The sequence below is a fragment of the Chelonia mydas genome, chromosome 11 (genome assembly GCF_015237465.2).
Source record: "Chelonia mydas isolate rCheMyd1 chromosome 11, rCheMyd1.pri.v2, whole genome shotgun sequence".
NCBI lineage: Eukaryota > Metazoa > Chordata > Testudines > Cheloniidae > Chelonia > Chelonia mydas.
This window is the reverse complement of record NC_051251.2, coordinates 39741740-39765659: the sequence shown is the minus strand read 5'-3', so window position 1 is coordinate 39765659 and position 23920 is coordinate 39741740. Positions and strand designations below refer to the sequence as shown.

General features: G+C 38.2%; 1 protein-coding gene across 6 annotated transcripts in view; it reads left to right on the top strand.

The window, feature by feature from the left end:
• The window catches only part of SLC25A12 (solute carrier family 25 member 12), a 65403-nt gene extending 42718 nt beyond the window's left edge, over window positions 1-22685 (top strand). For 5 of the 6 annotated variants that reach the window (XM_043525490.1, XM_037911918.2, XM_037911917.2 and 2 more), the window contains 7 exons: window positions 3491-3543; window positions 3795-3875; window positions 12896-13036; window positions 17156-17294; window positions 20927-21085; window positions 21287-21377; window positions 22047-22685. In XM_043525490.1, the coding sequence (XP_043381425.1) occupies window positions 3491-3543; window positions 3795-3875; window positions 12896-13036; window positions 17156-17294; window positions 20927-21085; window positions 21287-21377; window positions 22047-22242 (860 nt within the window). In that variant the 3' untranslated portion in view covers window positions 22243-22685. The remainder of the gene's footprint in view (window positions 1-3490; window positions 3544-3794; window positions 3876-12895; window positions 13037-17155; window positions 17295-20926; window positions 21086-21286; window positions 21378-22046) is intronic. The other variant, XM_037911922.2, reaches the window with a different exon arrangement.
• The last annotated feature ends 1235 nt before the right edge of the window (window positions 22686-23920 follow it).

Genomic DNA, 23920 nt, shown 5'->3' with positions numbered 1-23920 from the left:
ATATTCCAAAGGACTGTTACTATTTCATGTTATATGGTTGGGGCCCTTCTAACTGGTCACCTGCAATCTTTGTGTTTTAACCAACCTCTGTATTCTTATTTACCATTTGGTTTAACTTAATTGTGTTCACAAAAACTTTCTCCAGCTGCCATAGGAGTACTTCTTAAGTTGGTTCTTTTCCTTGGGGTGGAGTCCCTCACCTCCTTGATGCTCCCTGTCTGGGTCGTCTGCATTGTGCTGTGTCCATAGAGGCATTGGTAATCTTCCAATTTATTTAAGGGATAACCCCTGAGCAGTTTTTACACTAGAGAATCCAGTTAAAACGAGACTGCTCTGATTAAAGAGGTTTTAATAATCTCATTATTTGTGGTACGTAGTTAATGTACGACTTTTACATTGTCTTTCTGGGGGCTTGCAATGAAAGTGAACACAAAGGGAGGGATATATTAGGGATGATATAGTTAGTGTAGCACAGCTTTTGTTATGGCTCTTGCTAGTAATTTATCTTACTGGTAAATAGATTTGCTTTCCCGTGTTGCTAATTATTTCACAAGAACAATTTTACCCCTTAATTCATGATTTAAAATTTCACCTGAAACCCCATCACTTCTCTTCCTTTTCTAGTGTATTTCCTTTTCCTTTTCTAGTCAAATAGCTTTGCATTGGAGCTTTTGGCTTTGATGCTGTCTGAGTTTTGATTGTTGCTAACAGTACCATTGTTGCCTCTTTTTGTAACCTTTGACAAGCACTTTGAAAGCAAAGACTCTCTCTACATGAATGATACACAATGTTTTACATTTTTAAAGTATTGCTTAAAATAAACAGTGATCAAATTATTTTTAGATCTGTTCTATACTTGTTTTTAATTAGATTGTATGGTCGTTTTTAGTATTTTTGTGTCCTTGAAAAACTCAAATCTGTGGAGACTCTGATACTGAGTTCATAGCACTAGATTGTTTCCACAACCATGCCAGACTGTCATAATTCAAATTATGTAGAAGTAGAAGTACAGAAACATTTATATTGCATTCACAGAAGAGATGCCCAGTGTATCTGTAGGTGGATTCTTGTGTGCATAAATGTGTTAATTTTAATTGTATTCAGACAGAATAGGACAGTGCAGATGTGACGTGTGTTTTTACTACATAAATTACATAGAAATAAAGTGATCCCTTACAGGAATTCTTTATTTTTTATTAATATCTGTCATAAGGCTACTGGACTCTGCCACCCAACTCCAGAATTAACTCTGAAATGTTTTGTACATTCCTCTGGCTAGAACTCAATGAATCTCAGGCTCTCTGAAATATAGATTTATGGAGTGTGTGTGTGCATGTATTTAACAGCACAGAAAAAGGCAGTGGGAGGTGTGTCTTGTGGTGTTTTGTCTAGTAGGTTTTTTTTTGTTTTTTGTTTTTTTAAACTGTGGGCACTGTAGAGCTGGATTTTCTTTTCACAGTGGATCAGAGATTCAGGCTGGGAGGGCAGTGTTTCTTTTTGTCATTGTCAACTTTTCTTTGTATGTAATAAGTACCTTTCCTCAGTGTAGTAAGCCTGTAAATTGCACAGAAAATACTGGGTTGGAAGAAAACAAGACATTGCATGTATTATTTGTTGATCCTTCTATGTAGGTGCATGTTCTCTGTGGGTTCGCTTAGAGGAAGGTACTATGTGAATTAAATGGGCTAAGTGTGGTGGGGGATCTTTATACCTTCTTTATTATTTAAATAGCATAATATTTTCATAGATTTTTTTTTTCCTGTCTTACCCTTGCAAGACAGTAGGAAACCTGTGGTTGTATTGTTTATTGTTGTTGTCTGACATCACCTATAACTGGTGGTCTGTTGTTCCGGCCGTTGAATGACAAAACTCTTGGCAGGTTAGCCTAATATTCGTTAAAGCTACAGTTATATCATCAAAGGCACAAATCAATACTTAAACAATTTGTAACCTTTTATTTATGCAGGTTTTGTAACATATATACTGTACTGACATGATTATGCAGAAGATTTAGATTAAAAGTAACAGGAGCTGATCTAATCATGGATGTTAGGAAGTTAAGACTGCCATCTACTGATTTATTCTTTTAAATCAGTCTGCTCCTAGAAACGTATATGAGTAGGTCATGTGCTTTTGTCATTGATTCGGTTTGACTGATAGTAGTATGTATGCAAGAATATTTGCAGGCTGTCTACAAACAAAACAAAACAAAAATGTCCGTCTCATCAGCCTCTCCAAGGTATGTTTTAGGGGTCCATCAACACACACACTTGACAGAATAGAAAACATTTATTAGTAGCAATTTTTAAAGTGCATGCTACCCTGTTGTACTGAAAGAATGGAAATCCTTTAAAGCCTTAGATAAGCTGTAGCCTCTAGCAAATTGAGCCCTGTGACTCCCTATAGAAGTTAATTGTTAGTTTGTCTTAGGCAGCTGCTGCATGCCAAAATGTAGCCTGTAAACAACATTTTTAATGGTTTAAAAGTTAAAGTACTGCATGTGCCACCTCATGTGGTGCTTGAAGAGAAACTAGTGAATTCGAATGGAATGTTACTTACAACTAACTTTTTTCCCGAATGCTGATCCTCGATATCCATTCTAACTATGTAAGTTAAGTAATAGGAAAAAAAAAGAAAACCATACATTTTGAGTAGTACATTGTCATTTGGACAAAGGAAACTTGTGTGTGTGTGTTTTGTGTTTTATTAAACAAGTCACCTAAGTAATGGCAACACTTGGCCGTGTGTAACGATGCTTTGCTTAGATGTCTAATACTGTCTCTTATTTCAGAGACAAGGTGGGTGAGGTAGTATCTTTTTATTGAAGCAAATTTGGTCGATGCAAGAGACAAGCTTTCAAGCTTACACATTTTATTTATTTTATGTTGGGAATTTTGACATTTAACAGGTTGTTACCAAACTTGCTTTAGTTGTCAAATAGCATGATTATGTGTTTAATGTGAATAAATTAAATCAGGTAGGGAACATCCTTCATCAAAAGTACAAGATAAACTTTTGTAGAGGAGAGATCCAAGCTCAGTCTGCTTTCAGTGTACTGCAAGGATGAAAATATTAGACAGACATTCTTCAGCCTCACTCTCTCATAGAGTAAATCATTCATTTGTATACTTCATGGGAGAGCGGTGCTGAGTAAGGAGGCTAAAATATTCATGAAAATGCTGAATGATCCATTGTGTAAACAAATATTCCAAGCCCCTCCCCTTTTTTACCACTATTTCTGGTTTCACTTGATTATGGAAGGGGGATTCAATTATCCTTTATATTGCCAATTTCAGCAGAAGTATTAAGATGTTCAGTTGCATAAGTACACGTTCAGCAGCCAATGTTACAGCCAGCTCTACATGCAGAACTGGCATTGAGTTCAAAGGAAGTTCCACCTATGGAGAGGCAGGAGTGTTGGGCTCTTATAAAAGTAATATTCTCTTTGATAGAAAAAAATGCTTCCTCATGATTTTCTCTATCTCTATAGGCTTGTTACCACAGCTTATAGGTGTTGCTCCAGAAAAGGCCATTAAGCTTACAGTAAGTTTCTCCATTTCTAAATTAAGTCTGTCTCTTACTAATCTTTGTCTGATTTGTAGTAGTAAAAGACAAGTCTGTTTTCCTGGCATTCCCATGTTTGTAGAAGCAGCTGGGCTTTGTTTCCTTTAAATGCATGAATGATGAACACTTACTAGTGTTCCATTAAGTTTGGTTACAAATGTAATGTGTGTTGATCAGAAAAGTTGAAGTAAAAAACTGTTTGTGATATATAAATTGTATATTTTTATTAGGTTAATGATTTTGTCAGAGACAAGTTCACTCAGAGAGATGGTTCCATTCCAGTGTTTGCAGAGATCCTTGCTGGAAGTTGTGTAAGTATCAGTTCTGTGCTGTTCATACCTATTTTAAAAAAAAAAAAAAAAAAAAAAAAAGAGTGAGAGAATTCCCACCCTTGCACTGGCCAGTCAGAATAACAGATAAAGTATAATGTATATTCCATGACATCAGGCAAACCATCCTCTTCCACACAGAAACATGGGAAAAGTTACTGAAACTCTGTGGTTCTCCATGTGGAGTGCCCAAGCAAGCATTATCTACTTGTTTCAGTGCTGTGAGAAAGGGGCAGGAAATATAGAGTGATCCAGTTCCCTAAGATCTATTCACACCCCCTCTTCCAGTCTCATGAATCGTGGAGAGCAGCATGGAATTATGGCCCCTCTGTATTGCTCCTTGCTTCTTTCCGCCCTATCAGCACAGCTAACATATGAGATGTGCTGGCATTGCTGACCCAGCCAAAGCTGCTTGTTAAGTCCATCCCTCTTCATTGTTACCTTCAGCTGCAGAGATAAAGTGAATACTGCTGTCAGCAACACTGATGCTGAGTGAATCTTATACTCTATAATTTGCCATGGAAGCCTGCTTTGTGGAGTGGCTGCTTATCACTGCTCCTATCTTTGACTGACCATACTTTCCCAGCTCAGTCAGACTGAGTCCCAGGATGTGGTGTTCATAGGAGGGGCTTCCGCAGTCTCAAAGACAGGGTGCTCCTCCTCCCTTTCCATAGTTCTTGGCACATTTGGATGGTATTAATACTTTGCGTGAAGGGGACGAGATGGCTCACTGTCAGTCCTTGAGAATACAGTAGAGGGATCATCATCAGCTTCCTTTGGTCCTCCCAGAAAAAGTCCCATAGAAGGGGGTTTAAAAACTGACTTGGACAGCCCAGTTCCTGCTGTAAATCTCAAAAGAGAATTAAACCTACATCTTCACTTGGTATCTTCTGTTTAAAAACAGCAACGACAACAACTCTTAATACATTGTTTACATAAATGTAAGGAGATTGAATAACAGTATTTATTGGCTTTGAGCTATCAGATCTGAGGGAGTTTGTTTAAATTCCTTTATACAAAATTTTAGAGTTATTTTACTCCATATTTTAACTAAAAGCAGCATGTAAAAGTAGTAAATATACAAATGGAATTTACGCTGGAAATGAAGTCTATAATTTGGTAGTTCTTTAAGCAATCTGTACTTGGTTTGCATTTTTAATGACAACAGACTTTGGTGTCTGTAACTTGGCTAATTTCATTTGTGGGATTTCCCAACATTTGGTAACAGTGTAGAATGTTTAAAGCTGGTTAGGGATACTTTTGTAGCAGAGAACCCTAATAACTTCCAGCTGGAAGTTGGCAAGCTGGAATAAAACCTCCTCAGCTTGCCACACAACCTGGGGCAATAAGGTGGTTGACCTCTGCAAGATTTAAATTCAAAGAAGAAGCCCTGAAGGTAGGCTAATTATAGTTCTCCCTGATTAGATTTGGCAGTATGGTACATACCTGAGTCTTCACCTGTCAGTGTACAAAGTTTACTTTCATGGAAATGGGTAAAAGGAGTTCCAATATGTAGCTAGCAAAAATCAACCACAAACGCTAACCTTCTTCTCGAAGGCTCAGTTGTACAAACAGTATTTGCAGACCGTGTAATTCATTAGGTGTTTTTCTCTCCTGTGATGTGTTAAGTTAAAAATATTTGCAAGGTATTTGTAATTTCCATCTGGCTGTGAAATCTGATAATCAGATTTACTATGTTTAGATCCTTTTGTACCAAAATGTTTCATACACAGTAAAACTTGCATTAAAAGCCATATCTATTTCTGATAAGTAGTTCCCTATCTGAAGGATCTTCTTTATCATATTTTAAGAGGACATGTGAAAATTTGAGAGAATGTTTGATTTTCATATAAGAGTTCAAAAATTCAGATGCTCCTCTGAAATTGAGGACTCCCCATATTGCTATCCAAACACAACCCTCTCCTCCAATTGGCTGTATTCTCAGTAATTATTTTCTTGGGGGGTGGGCTATTGGCCTATTACTTCTCTCTCGTGTATTATGGTGTGTCTAGTAGTCCTGTTTCTCCCTTTTGGCATCTATAGGGGAAGATGGCATACCTATTCTGCCCCTCCATTCATTTTTAGGAGGTGCAGACAGCAGGCCACTTGCCCTCACTTCAGCTACTTCAGAGACCACATTCTCTTCCTTGTAGCCCCCGTAGGTCACGTGATAGCTTACAAATGGGTGACTGCTCTGTTGCTTCATGTCATTTCAGCTTCTTTTATTCTTTTCACAAATACTAGTGTTGAATCTAGGACACACTGCTGGCTCATTAAAAGCTAAAGTAGAAAACTGACAGGATTAGGTGGTTGAAACAATGCCAGTTGATTGTCAGTGCTTCCTTCTACATGTTCAGTACCATTTCCATATGGATCCTGTTCCAAGCAAGGTAGGGCAGGAGAATTCAAAGTGAAGCTATTGTGCTGGCTGAAAGTGGAACACTGCTGGAGATGCTTCATGAATCCCATCCTGAACGTTGGTTCCCCACCCTCAATGTGGGTCAGCCTCCGTGCATGTCATCTGCTTTGGGGTATAGAGTGAAAAAGTTCTACTCACTTCTGATGTTTACAAAGATGTCAGTTTACTGCAGAGTATTATCAAATGTGTTGCTGCCCAGCTGTTATGGTCAGCTGGTACAGGTCTGCCCTCAGTACCTAGGCTCAGTGAGGGCCAGGACATGGCAGGGTTTTCTCAGGACTGCTGTGAACTCCTTTACTGAGGTGTGTCAGAGTCCCTCATTGTCTGTCTTTAGGACACATTGCAAATCCCACCTGGCTCTTTGGCCTACTGTTGACCATTTTGGGGACCCACCTTTCTCTCCCTGCCCATTAATCCATTTTTATTAATTGGGAGTGGGGGGTTGTTAGTGGGGCTGTTAGATTCTCTCCCATGCCAGGCTTATTTGTGTTTTCAGGCTGTGTATTTGGGCTGGTGGGTTATTATTAAGTATTGTAATTTGTTTTTTATTGTATGACTCTTGAACACTTTGCTGATAGTTGCTTTATAAATGGATTAAATAAATAAAATTAATTAATTTCTGGAGACCTGTAAGTTACAAGCTTTCCTCCTACTCAGCATCATGGGTTTTGCATTCAGATGAGAATGCTGTGAGAGAGCCCCATAAGGCTGTATAGTTAAATATTGTCTCTGAAACAATCAGTTCATCAGTCAGGAGGAGAGAGTCCATGTTAAGTCTGTAAAGCCGCATGCACGCCTATTGTGCTGTATAAATGCTTTGAAAGGACTTTCACAGCCTTTCAGAAACAATGTTCTGTGACTTCTAAAATTAAACAGGAAAAAGTTAATACCTCCTAAACAGCGTGGAGACAGTGCAATATTAAAACTTGGGACAGGGATGCATCCAGTCCCAACTGGAGGAGATTTCTGATCTCTGCTGGAGGGAGGAGGAGGAGGATGTGGGGTGCAAGAGTCGCAGGAAGCCCAAGGCCCAAATACTTCCTTTCAGGCAGATGTGGAGCTTCCACTAATGTCTGTAGCTGTCATATGCATGCATCCATCCAAAGGCCAAATATGACCCTAAAAATAATCTTTTTTTTTAAACCATTTTGTGTGTTTCTAACTAAAAAACAAATATGATATTGTCTAGTCTCGAAACACTCCTTGGATTTTATTTCAAAAAAAGAATTATTAAATTTTAATGTTTTTTTATGTGCATTTCCTTCTAGCTTGTCAAGGTAGGCATTTGTCAAATATTTTTTTAAAAATTAAAGAAGTTATAAAAAGTTTAAACAATTGTTTTTAATTATCAAAGAGGAAAAATGCAGGAAGTGTAGAATTAGAGATGATTGTTTACCTTTACTTGTGCTGTTGTATGTTTTTGCCTGTTGAAAGTACAAGGAGAGTTAAGGGCAAAGTCAGCTACGATTTGAAATTGCGTTGATTTCTGTTACAATCTTAAACATACGTATTTAAATGGAGAGGGGGTGTATTATTTAGCAACACTGTAGGTGTATGAACAATGAAAGCTCTGAGTTGGGAGTGGAGTGCAAGTTCTTTAAATCAGACCACTTCATAAACATCAAAGAACGTATTCTTATTTTAGTTGGTTGAATGGGGAAATAGTTTTGGTCCAGGATGTGGCAGTTGCAAGGAGGAAGTAAACAAGGGCTTGGAGCAGACATCTCCCACTTTGTAGCATATGCCTCTGGGGTGGAATTGGAAAGGGCAAGAGGTCTCATGTTGTAGGGTCATTTGTGTATTTCCTTCAGGCTTTGGCATGTCATGAGGTGTTTGCAGTGGGATCTCAAACTACATCTTTTCTCTCATAACCTTTGCTGTCAATTGTAGTTCCTTCATTTGCTTCTTGTGGAGTTTTTATTTTACGTGACATTAAGGTTAAATAGAAGCTTTTATTATTGTTGTTTCTGATGTGTATGAATAACCTCCATTCAGAAATAAATTTGTCGACCTTTTTTTTTAATGTCTCTGTTGTAATTTAGGTGCAAAAGGACAATTCTATTTTAAAAAGAAATAAATTTTAATATTAGTACTTGAATTTCCTTTGAGATATGTGTCTGTTTATATATACACACACACACTCTGTCACAAACACACAAAGAAATAAATAGAAATAGGACTATTTGAAAAAAGGAAAAAAGAAGTATGAATATTTGCACAACCAATTTGCAAACAAATATTGAGGATTTACAAGCAGTGCCTGCACTCCACCAATTTCTTTCCATTAACACTTCCTTTCTATCTTTCTGCTTTTGCATTATCTTCAGTACTGTTCCCTATGCCTCATGTTACCTCCCTGATCCTATCCAATTTAGTCTCCCCTCTTCCTTATTCCTCAAAATCCTCTTCTTTTCATAATCTTTAAAACAAACAATACATTGATAAAAATAAATTAAAAAATTACAATACATACACTGCCAAAATGTTAACTTGTGCTTCCCGTTTTCCGTAAATGTCCTCTGTTTTGCCTTCCCTCCTTCTTCTGTCATACTCATAAATGATATGTTCAAGGAACCAATCTGGCAAAACCCTGCTCATGCAAATAGTCCTATTGAATTCCGTGCAACTACTCACATGAGTAAAGTTACTCATGTACCGAAGTGTTTGCAGTATCAGGTCTTGGATTGTAAGAACATTTTGGGAAAGTGTGGTGTCTCGTGGGGTATGTCTAAACTGTAGTAAGAGGTGTGATTGCAGCACAAGCTGGCAAATGTGCGCTAGCTATAATTTAGCTATTATTGCTAAAAATAGTAGTGAAGCCAAGATGGCACAGACTGACAATGCGAGTATGTATCTAGGGTCACCAGCATGCTTGTACAGCCCATGCTGAAGCCCGTGTCACCGCATCTTTGTGCCTTTTTTTTTTTTAAGCCATTTTATGTAGATTTAAGCTAGCATGCAATGCAGACATAACCGTAGAGACCTGCAGAGGTCCAAGCACACCTATAACACTGGATGAAAAATAAAGCTGTGTTGAGAAATCAATGTTTGGGCAAGAGAATTTATTCTTAAAGAGCAGCATTTAAAATGGGTTTTAGTTGTGGTTGTAGTTATTATATTATTATATTATTTAAAATATTCTGAAACTTCTTAAGTCACCTTTGTGACAAGTGTGTCTGTTATTGGAGTCCGTCAGTATCTTGAATACTGTGCGCGCCAAATGTTAATGAGGTTGGTATGATTAATGCACTTTTCAAAATACTACTTTAATGATGACACACAAGCCCGCGCATGTTAGGGCTCCCCTAGTAGATGTGTTTTATGCAGCTATCTGTTGATCAAAACACACATTTTTAATAGAAAATGGTTAAAGACTTTTGTGTGAATTAGAGTCCTATTTGTCCAACTCTGCCCCTTCAGAAGCAGGCTTTTGTTGGGATTTAACAGAGACCCAGCCACTTTTGCAGATAGAAAAAGAGAATGTTAATTACAGGAAGATTGGATTTTTTGTAGAAAATAGAAATGTTTATGAATTGGTCTGTTTGTGTTTCTTTGCTGTGTGTTAGGCAATGAGGGACAGTTATTTTGCCTGCCCTGCAGGACATTCTAATTTATAACTGATTAAAAATAAAAACTAGAATTTCATACATGTAAACACAGTATGCACATTTAATGAGCAGTTAACAAATTATTGTCTAGCAGAACTGAATTTCTGGTTTCAGCATCTAAATTTGTGGTTTCTTTGAGGATTGTTTTTGTGGTATATTGCATTATAATGCAAGCATTCTGCCTAAGATTATTGTTACCACAATTATTGAAATAAATGAATGTAGGAAAATCATAAAGTTTTCAAATTGGTTTGATGTTTAATACAACATGAAGAAAAATGAATTAGGTGATTATTTAACAAAATTTGCCGGCTGGTAATTTTATAAAATTTGTTTAGATTGAAACTCTGAAATGTTTCTTCTGCAGGGCATCATCCATTGTTGTTTTGTTGTTTTAAGTGCGTGTGAGGGGGAGAGAGACTGGAAGGAAGGAAACTAGGTCTGAAAAATGGCGTTGGACACCAGTGGCATTATTGCACTGAGACAACTTACTATATATAGTTCATCACAGAGGAGCTGGGGTCAAATTGAGCTGGCCTGTAGGGGCTCAGCAAGTTGGCACTTTCCCTGATGGCTGCATCAAGTGTTCCAGAAAAAGAAAAATTGAAGACCTAACTCCTCTGTTTGAGAGAGATCCTTCAAAAAGTTATCCAGAGGTAAACCAGTATGATGATGACCAATGGGAAACTATGCCATTAAGATAAATGTGAACTGTCCTTATTTGGGTTCAGGGGTTTTGACTCAAAGCATAATGACCATTTAATTGTCAGGGTTGTCATTCTCCTTTATTGCAAACTTTGATCAGTAGAAAAATAATTTACAGTCGGTGCAGTCTGCAGTTGTGATCAGTGGAGAGTTGATGTTTGATTGCCTCTCTAAATAATAGAAGGGGTGAGAGATAAACTGGGGCTCTGCAGTGTTGTCCTGCCCCTGATTTGAAGTAGCCCAGTTTGCCAACTTTCACTCCATGTTGCATGGCCTTTTAATTGCATCTGCCTTTGAAGAGAGGTAGGGAGATAGACACACCCATATATTGGCCTATATGTCAAGTTCTTAATTTGTAAAGAAATGATGCTGGGGCTCAAATAGAGGGTGCTGTACAGAGGATGCCATTTTGCGTGCTGCTCCCCTCGGCTGGCCTGACCTTGCACACACAGTGCGTGCGAGGTCATGTTGCACAGAAGATGATATTTTGTAGAGTATGCTGCTCCATCCCTGCCAGCATGACTACACATGACAGAAGAGGCTGAGCCCTGGCAAACCCCAACACAGATTTCAATTCTGGATATGTCGACATTTGGTTATGAGCTACTGCTTGGCAGGAGGGGTGAGTTGGTTGAACTGCATATTTAGTTTAGTAATTTTAAATCATTAGTAGGTACTCAAAGCCTGGGTTTGGGTGCTTTGTAGGAGATGGGATAGCTGTCCGAAGAAGCAAGTTCCTGCATTTTTCCACTGTGCTCACAAAGGGGGAGTTGAATTCCTGGATGATAAAAAAGAAAGCTGTTTGGGGAAGTCTCCCTTTCCTTAGGTGATGTTTTTGACAGGTTGGAGTGAATGTAAAAGGGCTATGAGGAAGGGATTCAGAGTTTTTAAAATGAGAGGAAAATGCTAATTAATATAAGGCTGGGCATGTTCAGTGCCACATATTTTAAATAGAATTTGTAAATGGTTTTAATTAAAAAATTAAAGAGGGGGAGAGGAGAGAAAGGAACATTGGGGTCGGCAGTAAAGACAAATTATCCGTTTTGTGAGGGACCATGCACTTTGCCAGAAGGGAAGGGTGGTACCTACAGCATACCAAAGAGAAGTCTAAACATGCTACTTGCAAGTACATTTACATGTTTCTTGAATAAACTGTCATGTTGAATCTCTCTGTAAAATTTGAGATGCAGCTCTGTGAAAGTCTTAGGCTAAAATGCAGAATCTGTAGAACAGTTCATGCAGCAATATTAGATGGGAGAAACGAGCAAGATATGGTGCTTCTGCTTTGCTAATAAAGTAAAAACAATTTGCCAGCTATTAAATCTGTGTCATGCTCAGGTCAGAGAAATGGATGCCAGTCTGTATCTAGCTATCTATTTTCCCTTGTAACAGATTTGGAAATGTTGGTATGTCTATTGTTTACATTTATTTATTTAATTTTCCAGATAGAACAATTAAAAGCTCCACACAAAAAATATGACCACTCTGCCGATTATTTAAAATTACAACCTCAAATATAAATTTCAGTCAGCTTACTTCCCGCAGGCAGCAGCACTAACTACAAATAACACCTCAACACATTGGCTGGTTTTCATTTATTGAACCCAACTATTCTACTGCATATCAAATACAACTGTACAAAATTTCATAACTTTCAGTTTTGTAGAGTTATGGCAACTAAAATATCCATTTTTCTGAGCTGTCACTGCATATTGTAAACTTCATACATATTCCTCTAATATTGATCAATTAAATTTCCCTTTTTAATATTTATTCTTCATCTCTGTGGCAAAACTGTACTTGATATATACTCTACTTTAGTCTGTGAATGAGAGCAGTTTTCTTTTGTTCCGGTTTTCCTGAGCCTTGGACTGCAGAGCATTATGATTAACTTAACCTGATATCTAATATGGATGAAAGTTGATAAACTTCTAGGCAGTAATGTGGCTGTTTAGAAATATGGATGTCAGAGGGAGAAGAAAAATGGAATGAATTGCTGTAATAGAAATCACAAATACATACAGAACTATGGCAGTCTGCCTTTTTCTGTTTCAATTTACTTTAAAAAGCACATGCTTTTATGCAGAAGAACGGGAGACTTCAGAACAGGGATTTTACTGAGTGTGTTCCATATTGCAGATACGTAATGTAATAGGGCTCTGTTGTCCTTCAGTGGGAGCCAAAGGTGCTCAGTACCTTGCAGGAGTGGACTCTTATTGGTGTGATATAATGATAGAATTCACTGTAACTCATTTTCTCTGGTCTTGCAGGCAGGAGGTTCGCAGGTCATCTTCACTAATCCACTAGAGATTGTAAAGATTCGGTTGCAGGTAGCAGGAGAAATCGCTACAGGACCCAGAGTCAGTGCCCTTACTGTTCTAAAAGAACTGGGAATTTTTGGTCTTTATAAGGTATGTATTTGGGCATTCCTGGCACACCACTTTTAAACCATTTTATGCTAAATTTAAAAGAACTTTTAAAACAAAAACATTGCTGAAAAACAAAAATCTTTTCAAATTTAAAAATAATGTCTTCCTGCAGGGCAGTCACATGGTAGAAAAGTTGGGCGGGGGGGGGAACACATTTAGCCCTGGTCTACATTAGAGTTAGTTCGATGTAGGACAGCTTACATCGACTTAAATCTGTAAGTGTCTACAGTAAAATGCAGCTGCCACTGATGTAACTTGCCCATTACACCAACTTAATAACTCTACCTCCATGAGAGGTGTAGCAGTTAAGTCGATGTAATTAGGTCGACGCAGTGTGTTGTTGCATTAAATGTTGCTGCCTTTCAGGAGCCATCCCACAGTGCCCCACCCTGACAGTTAAATTGGTTCCACCGCTCCTGGTGAGGATGCGCACTACCAACACAAGGATTGTAGGGTTGACACGCAAAAGCAGTTTATTTACTGCAGTGGCTGTATGTCAACATAACTTAGGGCTTGGCTACACTTACATTTTATAGCGCTCTAACTTGTTGGCTCAGGGGTGTGAAAAATCACCTCCCTGAGCGTAGAAGTCAGAGTGCTTTAAAGTGCTAGTGTAAACAGGCTCCGAGCGCTGGGAGCCAGGCTCCGAGCGCTGGGAGCCAGGCTCCGAGCGCTGGGAGCCAGGCTCCGAGCGCTGGGAGCCAGGCTCCGAGCGCTGGGAGCCAGGCTCCGAGCGCTCGGAGCTAATCCCTTCGTGGAGGTGGATTACCAGGAGCGCTGGGAGACCTCTCTCCCAGCGCTCGCGCGCGACCACACTTGCACTTCAAAGCGCTGCCACAGGAGTGCTTTGAAGTTTCCAGTGTAGCCATACTCTTAGGTCAACTTAATTTTGTAGTGTTCAGAGTAGCAGCCATGTTAGTCTGTATCCGCAAAAAGAAAAGGAGGACTTGTGGCACCTTAGAGACTAACAAATTTATTTGAGCATAAGCTTTCGTGAGCTGTAGCTCACAAAAGCTAATGCTCAAATAAATTTGTTAGTCTCTAAGGTGCCACAAGTCCTCCTTTTCTTTTTAATTTTGTAGTGTAGATTTTCCCTTATACTCATATTAGTGGAAGAGGGAAACATAAAAATACTCTCCTGTTCTATCCTTTGGCCTTTTATATCAGGTTGCAGGGAGTCCTGTACTGCAAACCTGCTGGCTTCTGGCATGGATCATTTCATCTGGAGGCTTTTGTGAAAAGTTTCTTTAGCTTTTCTTTTGTGTTTGTTTAGGAGCCTAAATTGTCTTACATTTATTTTGAATCTCAGTTATCTCTATTGTTATCCTCACAGCAGCATCTTCTTTTTGTCTTAATAATTTGGCAGCAGTGAAACAGTAGTAGAATTTAGTAGGATTCAGATTTTTAAGAAGTTAAGTGGTGGGATTTGTCAATAATGAATTCCATTTAAAAAAAAAAAAAAAAGCCTGTACTGTACTGTACTTTACCAGAATGCCAGTCAACAGATTCCTTCCCTGCAGGTATACTTACTACCATCATTACAGATCAGATGTAATGGTGCAGAAGCGATTAGTTTTCTTAAACAAGGAAGAGTATTTCTTCCTGTATCCTGTGCCAGTGCAAGGAGTAATACGTAAATTCAACAGCTATAGGCAGCTGTGCACTTCCATAATATTGGTTTAGCTGATTTATTTATGGAGCTATGTAGCACTGTAAAAATGTGTAAATTTACGTCCATAGCTGCAGCTTTTATTCTGAATTCACTAGGTTAGATTCACACAGCTATAATGTTTCCCTAAATAGCATCGATGTTTTGGTACCTAGGGCAAAATTTTAGTGCAGTAATCATTTTTGTGTCTGATGACTAGAAAGATGGTTTTATTACAAATTTTATCTTTCTTTAAAATTGAACAGTCATCTCAAGGAGGTTTAGGATAATTAAGTTAAAGAAAAAAAGAATACAAAGCTCAGTGGAGTAAATACCAAAAGGGGACTGTTTTTAAAACATGTAATAACGGTGAGTGAAATTCATCCAAGCATAGAGTGTGTCTCCACAAGACCATCCATACCACTTAAGCCCCACAGATCCCCTGCGGAGAGCACTCTGTCTGCTCCAAATAGGTTAGCGTGGAGGGGAACTTTTAGAAATGTGTGACCTCCTAAGGCCCTGGCATCACTCTTATGTGGCCCATGGCCCAGAGCCTCTTATGTAGGGAACCCAGAGAGTCAATGGCCACTGTTCTGGCACAGAGTGGACTGAAAGTGGTGGGTGGAGGAGATAGTTTTGAAGCCTCCATGGCTCACCCTCAGGATGAGCTCTTTGCAGCAGGAAGTAATTCATCCAATATCAGATGAATAATTGGGGAGTTATTTTAATCAGGATTCTTGACATAGCATATTTTAACAGCCCCTCCACAGATATTGTAGCATGTGTCAAGATCTAGAGGGACTCTCTTTAGTTTGCTTTTAGGCCTGGTATGCCAAGTTCATAAGAACATAAGAATGGCCTTACTGGGTCAGACCAAAGGTCCATCCAGCCCAGTATCCTGTCTACCGACAGTGGCCAATGCCAGGTGCCCCAGAGGGAGTGAACCTAACACGTAATGATCAAGTGATCTCTCTCCTGCCATCCATCTCCACCCTCTGACAAACAGAGGCTAGGGACACCATTCCTTACCCATCCTGGCTAATAGCCATTAACGGACTTAACCTCCAGGAATTTATCCAGTTCTCTTTTAAACCCTGTTATAGTCCTAGCCTTCACAACCTCCTCAGGCAAGGAGTTCCACAGGTTGACTGTGCGCTGAGTGAAGAAGAACTTCCTTTTATTTGTTTTAAACCTGCTACCCAATAATTTCATTTGGTGGCCCCTAGTTCTTATATTATGGGAACAAGTAAATATCTTTTCCTTATTCACTTTCTCCACACCACTCATGATTTTATAAACCTCTATCATATTCCCCCTTAGTCTCCTCTTTTCCAAGCTGAAAAGTCCTAGCCTCTTTAATCTCTCCTCATATGGGACTCGTTCTAAACCCCTAATCATTTTAGTTGCCCTTTTCTGAACCTTTTCTAATGCCCACGTTTCTTTTTTTAAGATGAGGGGACCACATCTGTACGCAGTATTCAAGATGTGGGCGTACCATGGATTTCTATAAGGGCAATAAGATATTCTCCGTCTTATTCTCTGTCCCTTTTTTAATGATTCCTAACATCCAGTTTGCTTTTTTGACTGCTGCTGCACACTGCGTGGTAGTCTTCAGAGAACAATCCACGATGACGCCAAGATCTTTCTCCTGATTAGTTATAGCTAAATTAGCCCCCATCATATTGTATGTATAGTTGGGGTTATTTTTTTCAATGTGCATTACTTTACATTTATCCACATTAAATTTAATTTGCCATTTTTTTTGCCCAATCACTTAGTTTTGTGAGATCTTTTTGAAGTTCTTCACAGTCTGCTTTTGTTTTAACCAAGAATTACTTTTTTTTCCCAGCAAGGGAGTCATTCAAGTTCCCCATCCTTTGTCTCTGTATTTACTTTCCCATGCTTTAGTGTTTCCATGTTGTGGCAACTTTCCCATAGGGAAAGAGAGCAAACTGTGCTAGCCCTGCAGTGCAGTTTTTTCTGGCAGCCAGAGAGGGTCAGTGGAGATGCTCTCAGCTTCCTGTGGAGCAAGTGGCAAGCAAGGGCCCCAGTCGACTCTCTTGTGTGGCAGTACATTCCCTGTCACCAGGCCAGCAGGATCAGCTAAGAGAAGGTTTTTTGCAGGTTAAATTGTCATGTACATTTCTGTACGAAAAACGATCTATCTAAGGTTTGATGGCAGGCCCTTAATTGTCAAGTGTCACTCTTTTGCTAAAGTTAGAAACCATCGCTGAAGCTGAGAGCTGACCATCGAATGACTAACTGTGCTTCTTTTGATGTTCAAATCTCCATACTACATTCCCTAAGACATATTACATTTACTGGTTACCTGGTAGATCCCCTCAAGAGCCTTGGCTCAGTCTATACCCGGTGGCCTGGGGCTTCTTGCCAGCCTTTAAGTCTAATCCTATTTATATAACGTGTGTATATTATGTTTCCTTTTTGTGTGACAGGGTGCCAAAGCGTGTTTCCTCCGAGACATTCCCTTTTCTGCAATCTATTTTCCTGTTTATGCTCACGGTAAACTGATGCTTGCTGATGAAAATGGCCATGTGGGAGGGCTTAATCTCCTTACAGCTGGTGCCATTGCAGGTAACTTCTCAATATGTTTTCTAGAAATAACCTTTTCCCCCTTAATAGATAATATTTAATATTCGTTCATCAGTCCCATATAAATGAAAGGTAGTATGCCATTGTATCTGATTTAATCTAAATTTGATCACTTTTATCCTTGGTGGGAGGTAGTGTAATTTTGATGAGAGCTAATTACATTTGCATAATGTGGATAAACAGCTTAATGCAGCTCAGCAACTTGTAGCCAAATTTGATCTGTCTGTCTCAATGGGGTTTTAGTTGTTACCAGGCTCTCTGACTTGAAGGCTAATTTGAATCTTTGATGAACATATACTGAGAAGAATTAGAAAGAAAATGATTCCTCTAGCTTAGGGCTCCTAAACAACTGGGGAAGAAACTTTCAGTTCAAAGGTAAATGCCAAAACAAGGATTTGAAGGTGCCTTTACTGTTCAATAGCAGGACAGGAGTGGAAATAACATACTCTTCATGTTTTTTTAAAGAATTTCTAAGCAAGATTTCCCTTCTAATGATAGTGGGACAAACTCACCCCACTTACATGAAGTTAGTGTTTAGAAATGACTTCTGTAGGCTTTTATTTTATTTAAAGTGAATTTTGTAATGTGGTATTACACCACCCTGGGTTCGGCTCTGGTGGCTACAGTTTCAGGCTTAATGGAGTGAAAGTCACCTCTGCTACTTGCTTCAGATTTAGAGTCTCTAGGAACACACAAAGGCCTAGGGTAGAAACCACACATACATTTATAAGTATAATGTCTAGGCTGTTTGACAAGTTTTACTAAAGTTACAATCAAAGTTATGATTACCTAAGCATATAGAAATTCTATACAGACCTATGCACACGTTACTTATATAGTTATACTCACATCCTCCTAGATAGTGTTAGGGTCTGGTGGGTCTCTCATGGATTGATAATAAGTAAAGGAATGGTTCCTGCTGGAGTTTCCCATAGGGAGCTCAATTTTCCTAATCTGGGCACCCTCTCTTTATAATGTGATTCTGACTATACCTCATTAGTATTTATGCATATAGTGCACCCTGCAGTGAGGGCATGTGTTAGAAAAATGTGACTACTGAGCATCTTGTAAGCAAAAAATGACTCTTACTGTTAATTTTTTTTGCAATATCACCCATTGGTACATCTTTTCTGGTAATCTTGTGGCATAGGGTCATTCTTTGGTCGCTTACTTTTGTCAAGCTTTTCTTAAGCCTATGGCCTAGAATGGCTAAGCTAAAATCTTACAGGCCTCAGCCTGTAAGCCTTGTCTTACAATCCTACTTACTTAGATATCTAATACATAATTACCCCTTCTAACTACTGATCAATCTTATATTTCTATAATCCTACAATTTAACTCTATTTCGAATACGATGATTATATGTAAAATAACATGTTAGTAAATCATAACATTACCCAATGAATAAACAATAAACTAAAATCATTGGCTGCACTTGGTATGAACAGAATGTATAACTGATTTGTTGGTAATAATGGCCTCTTATCTCAGTCCGTAGGCTAATAAAATTAGGCCCAGATGTGATGATGGTGAATAAGCTAAAAATGCACTGCTAGACAAATTAATGGTGGACATCCTGGTGGACAAATTCTCTTTTGCACCCAGTATCTGCTGGGTGTAACACAAGTGGGGTGGAATGCAGAGGAGGTGTTTGCAGTTCCTTGATCCTGGGCCCATTTGGTGCTGGCCTATGTGTAGTTTATTAGACCATCCTTAGAGCTATCCAGGGATCACTAGAGCTCTTTGTGCTCCAGCCTGCCACCTAAACTGGAGTTGGCGTAGGACGTGGTTATGCCCGCTCTTTCCCAATTGGGTATGCCCCCATGGCTGGGGAGATGTGACAGTTTTCTGGGCCCTTTTGCTCTTGAATGGCACAAAGGGCCCAGAAATGGGAAGAAAATCTGTTCCATTTTATTCATAGAACTACTGAAAAATACACTGTGGGGGCTAGTATCCTATAATAAGACTTGCCATTTGTGTTTTTTAACCACAGCTTAATTCATTAATGTTTATCAGACACTTGGATATTGATGCAATGCACTCAGTAGAAATGGCTATAAATCTTGTTTGAGATATAAAATTTAGCCTACAAGAATCCTTCTTTCTGAGCTGCAAATTCATGTTACTGTTTAATGGGAGTGAATCAGATAAGCATAACTGAGAACATTGTGTGTACACATGTGGCTTCAAAAAAAGTTTGTAGGGTTGTAATAGTGCATAGTTAGCTTTAGCAAATAGACTGGCTTTGCTGCTCCTGTTCCCAAAACATCCTGCTGATCAATTCAGGAGGTTTTATCTTGGAAGGTTTACTGTAACTTCGTTAAATTTCTGACCTGTCAACTTTATAAATCTCCCTTAAGTGCTATGTAGACAACTGTTAGGCTGTTTTTTTAATTGTATTGAAATCGACAGTAACAATTCAACCAAGACTGAAAGTGAACATTCAAGTTCCAAGTTGGAAGGGAATTCTTGGTTTTGGTTAAGTGATTGAAATGAGTCAGTATTCATTATACTAAAAATGAGAGTTGGATTTTTACATCTAAATTTTATAAATATTCTAACAGCATAGTACTTTACCTGCACAGTTCCCCTTTCATTTGAATAAGAAACCAAATGTGGTGCTTGGGGTGAGGTACTGTTACTGTACCATCATTGATGGCTGTTACCATAGTGTCTGTGCCCAAAATGCCTTTATTGTCAACCTTTCTTTATAGTTTACTTTTTAAGTAGACTTGTGTTCTTGTGTTCTGCTAATGAACTGGCCAAAGAGCACCACAGAAATCTCGCACTGTAGAATAGAAGGCCTCTAAATGATCTCTTTGCGTATTTACACCTTTAAACAAATGGATCTGTGAAGCATTGGAATGTTAGTACTTGAGAGGTTTTTGCAGAGCAGTTAATCAGCTATACTGTTACAAAGTACTTGGTGCATACAATAGGTGAGTAGAACTATTAATATTCACAAAGCACAGTAATGCTGACAGAGCTCCTAGAATCAGCTGAGAGCACCACTAATTTGTGTCAGGAATATTTAATCCCTTATATTGAAAAAGAGAGAGAGTGAGTTTTAACTATTTATACTTGGAAATATTTGCGTCTCTCTTTAAACAAGGTAAAATAAAAGATATTTGAATTGACTGATAATAGAACTCAAAGGGGAGCTCTTGAGAGAATTGTTCTGTTAATATCGTTGCATAATTTTTGCAGTTCTCTTGGCTGTATTTTCATAGTATTTTTCTTTAGCATCTGTATTAAAATTAACTTCGTGATTTTGAAGAGACATTTAGAAGGATTGCGCTATGCTAGCTGCAGTAAAAGTCAATTTTGAATACTTTACGTTAGTACCAGGGTGTGTGGGTTTACATTTTTAATAAGCTTTGATTTTATGAAAATATTGACATTTGCAGGTATTTTCTTTGACATTAGACATATTTCTATCTTTTACAAGATACTTTGTGTAAATTGAAAAGGAGTACTTGTGGCACCTTAGAGACTAACCAATTTATTTGAGCATAAGCTTTCGTGAGCTACAGCTCACTTCATCGGATGCATACTGTGGAAACTGCAGAAACTTCTGAGATTTGTGTAAATTAAATGCTGTTTTCTTCTAAAAGGTGTGCCTGCTGCTTCCTTGGTAACCCCTGCTGATGTCATCAAGACAAGACTGCAAGTGGCAGCTCGCGCTGGTCAGACAACATACAGTGGAGTTATTGACTGTTTTAGAAAGATACTTAGAGAAGAAGGCCCTTCGGCTTTTTGGAAGGGAGCTATGGGTAGGGAATTTTCTTTATATTTTAAGTCAGACCACAATCCTGCAAATTTTTTCTGTGTTATTTTACTCAGGATTGCTCCCAGCAGTAAAGTTTGCAGGATTGGGCCCTAGTATTGTAGTTCACAGGTTCATTTGAAATTCTCAGACCATCTTTCTTGATCTAACGTTGCTGTATTACAGTATTATTTGTAATATTCAACAGCTCGAGTGTTCAGATCTTCACCTCAGTTTGGTGTTACGTTAGTGACCTATGAACTTCTGCAGCGATGGTTCTATGTTGATTTTGGAGGAATGTAAGTGCAAACATTTGCTAACTAACATGCAAACCGGGTCTGCTAAGTTTGAATTCATACAGAGCCTTCAGAGAACTAAATGGAAAGAATATGTTGAAACAGATGTAGTTAAACTTAATGATATTGATTAGCTGTAAATCAAAGTGCCAGAATTTTGTTTTAAGTGTGCCCTGCACAAAAAACCCCCCAAACACTGATATTACTATTAACATCTTTGGGTATTAAAACTGAAAGAGCTTAAACAAATCAAATTGCCTTGATTTGTATACTATTTCACTGTCTAAGCAACAGGAAGTTTGTCAGTTTCACTTTTCTTAATACACTGCACAAAACTTCTGTATTTGGGTTTCCTACACTGCAAGATGATAATTAAATCCCCCTCAAACTGTTTTAATTAAAATCATTTAAAATATTTTTTTCATGAAAATATTTCTATTTTAAAATATCCAGAAACTAAATTTTAGCCTGAACTACTTGATAGTGGCTTTTAAAGCAAGCTTCCTTTATTTTAAAAACTAATCAGAATAATTAACTTCTAACTATGTTGATTTATATGTTGTAGACAGATGATCATTTTTAGTATTGGCTTACTATAGATTCTGCTCTGTTATTCTGATGCAGGAGAAACATTTTAAATAAATAATCTTTTCTTTTTTTCTCCTCAAACAGCAAACCCTCTGGATCAGAACCAACCCCCAAATCTCGAATCTCAGACCTGCCTCCTGTTAATCCTGACCACATAGGTGGATACAGACTTGCTACAGCTACATTTGCTGGCATAGAAAACAAGTTTGGGCTTTATCTTCCAAAATTTCGATCTCCTGATGTTGCTTCAGTTCTACCAAAAGTAGCAGCTGAATCCTGAGATGACCTTTCAGCCTAGTATAACGACGCAATGAAAAAAAAATTCAAGAGAACAGCACTATATCTATCCAGGCAGCTGCATGTCGCTCTTGCTGAACTGAGAATTTAAGTCAAATCACTCCTTTCTAAATGATATACAGTATGCATTTATTTGTTTATAAATTAATCATTTGCACACAGGAAACGGATTGAAGCTTTAGTTCTGCATAGATTTTTTTTTTCCCCCCAACCAGTGGCATGAATCAGTAACCTTTACTTGGCTTTGCACAGCTTGCACTTAATGTTACTGTACATATTGTACATCTTTGTACAGAGACATCATGGCATCCATACACGATTACATTTATATAATGGGTATGCAGTTCTAAGCAGTTTGAAATGTACAGAATGTTTTGAAGGTGTTTTTATTAAGAATCATGTAACAATAAAATATATTTAAAGTCATTTCATTTTCTTATATTTGTGTAATATATAAAAATAAACCATCAGATATTTGGTGTAGTTAGTCATAGATTTTTAAGGCCAGAAAGGTCCCATTATAGTGTAGCATGACTTGTCTTAGAGAATAAATCAAGGTATTAGTTAATAAAGGCAAAAGCATAAACATGCAATGCTGATAGGAAGTTACGGCACAGGAACTGTGGGTGTGTATGTGGGGAGGAGTGCTTGGAAACTGTAGGAATTACCCAGAAACTCATGGTAATGTTGACTAGTAACGTTTTGCTAATTCTGAATTCCAGCATATCATGTTTAAATGTAGTGAGATTGTATTTACCAGTTATAAGTGGATTTTATTATGAGCACTCTGAATAAATTTATCCTGTAAATGTACATATCTGAATAGCAAGTAAAATAAGTCCAGGGTTTAGTTTTAGCATATTCGGATGAAATAATTGCCAGGATATGCACTGCTAGTTTGCCAGCAAGTCCCAAAAGTGTCATATTTGTAATTAAGTAATAAAAGGCCTTGGCCTAACTCATCTTTGATGTAACTATTGTGTTCAATGGAATCGCCTAGAGATAAATTTGGCTCCCCGTGTAGTCTAGGAAATCTATCACCCGGTGGTTGGATTGGTGAATATTCATAACTCCTGAATTCTGATGTAATCTCTTTTTGTTTAAAAGACACAGCTTTCATTTATTATGATTGTGCCTTCACTAGAAGTACAAAGTTTGGATTAATGTGCAGCGTGGGGAAATCTGCCAGGGGGTTAACATCTGATCTGTAGCACTGTGTGAATGTGTGCAAACATCTCCGAGTACAGCCTTGCAGACTTACAAAGCTGCTCTATATTCTGCACAGGAGGTTTCTGTAGCTTTAGAAGAATGATTTCTGACAGCTCGGGGAGCTGCAAGCCCTCCTGGCTTTGTGGGCTTGAGGTATATACGAATTAATCCACTTGGAAATACTTGCTCAGGGAGGGGCTAAATTCCTTCTTAGTAGGAGGAAAACGAGGGGGAAAGCTAGTTGTTTTCCAAAATCTCTAAATTCCAGAAAAAATAAAATGGAGGCACCTGGTTGTGTTCCACAGGAGGAGTGCTATACTTTGAGACGATTTCCAGGTATTTTGAAGAAAAAATTATGTAGAACTTTTGCCTCAAGTTTGCTAAATTAAAATTAAAATTTGCTAAATTAAAAGTCCTTTTTGACTGGTGGGTAATTTGCTTTTGGAACAATG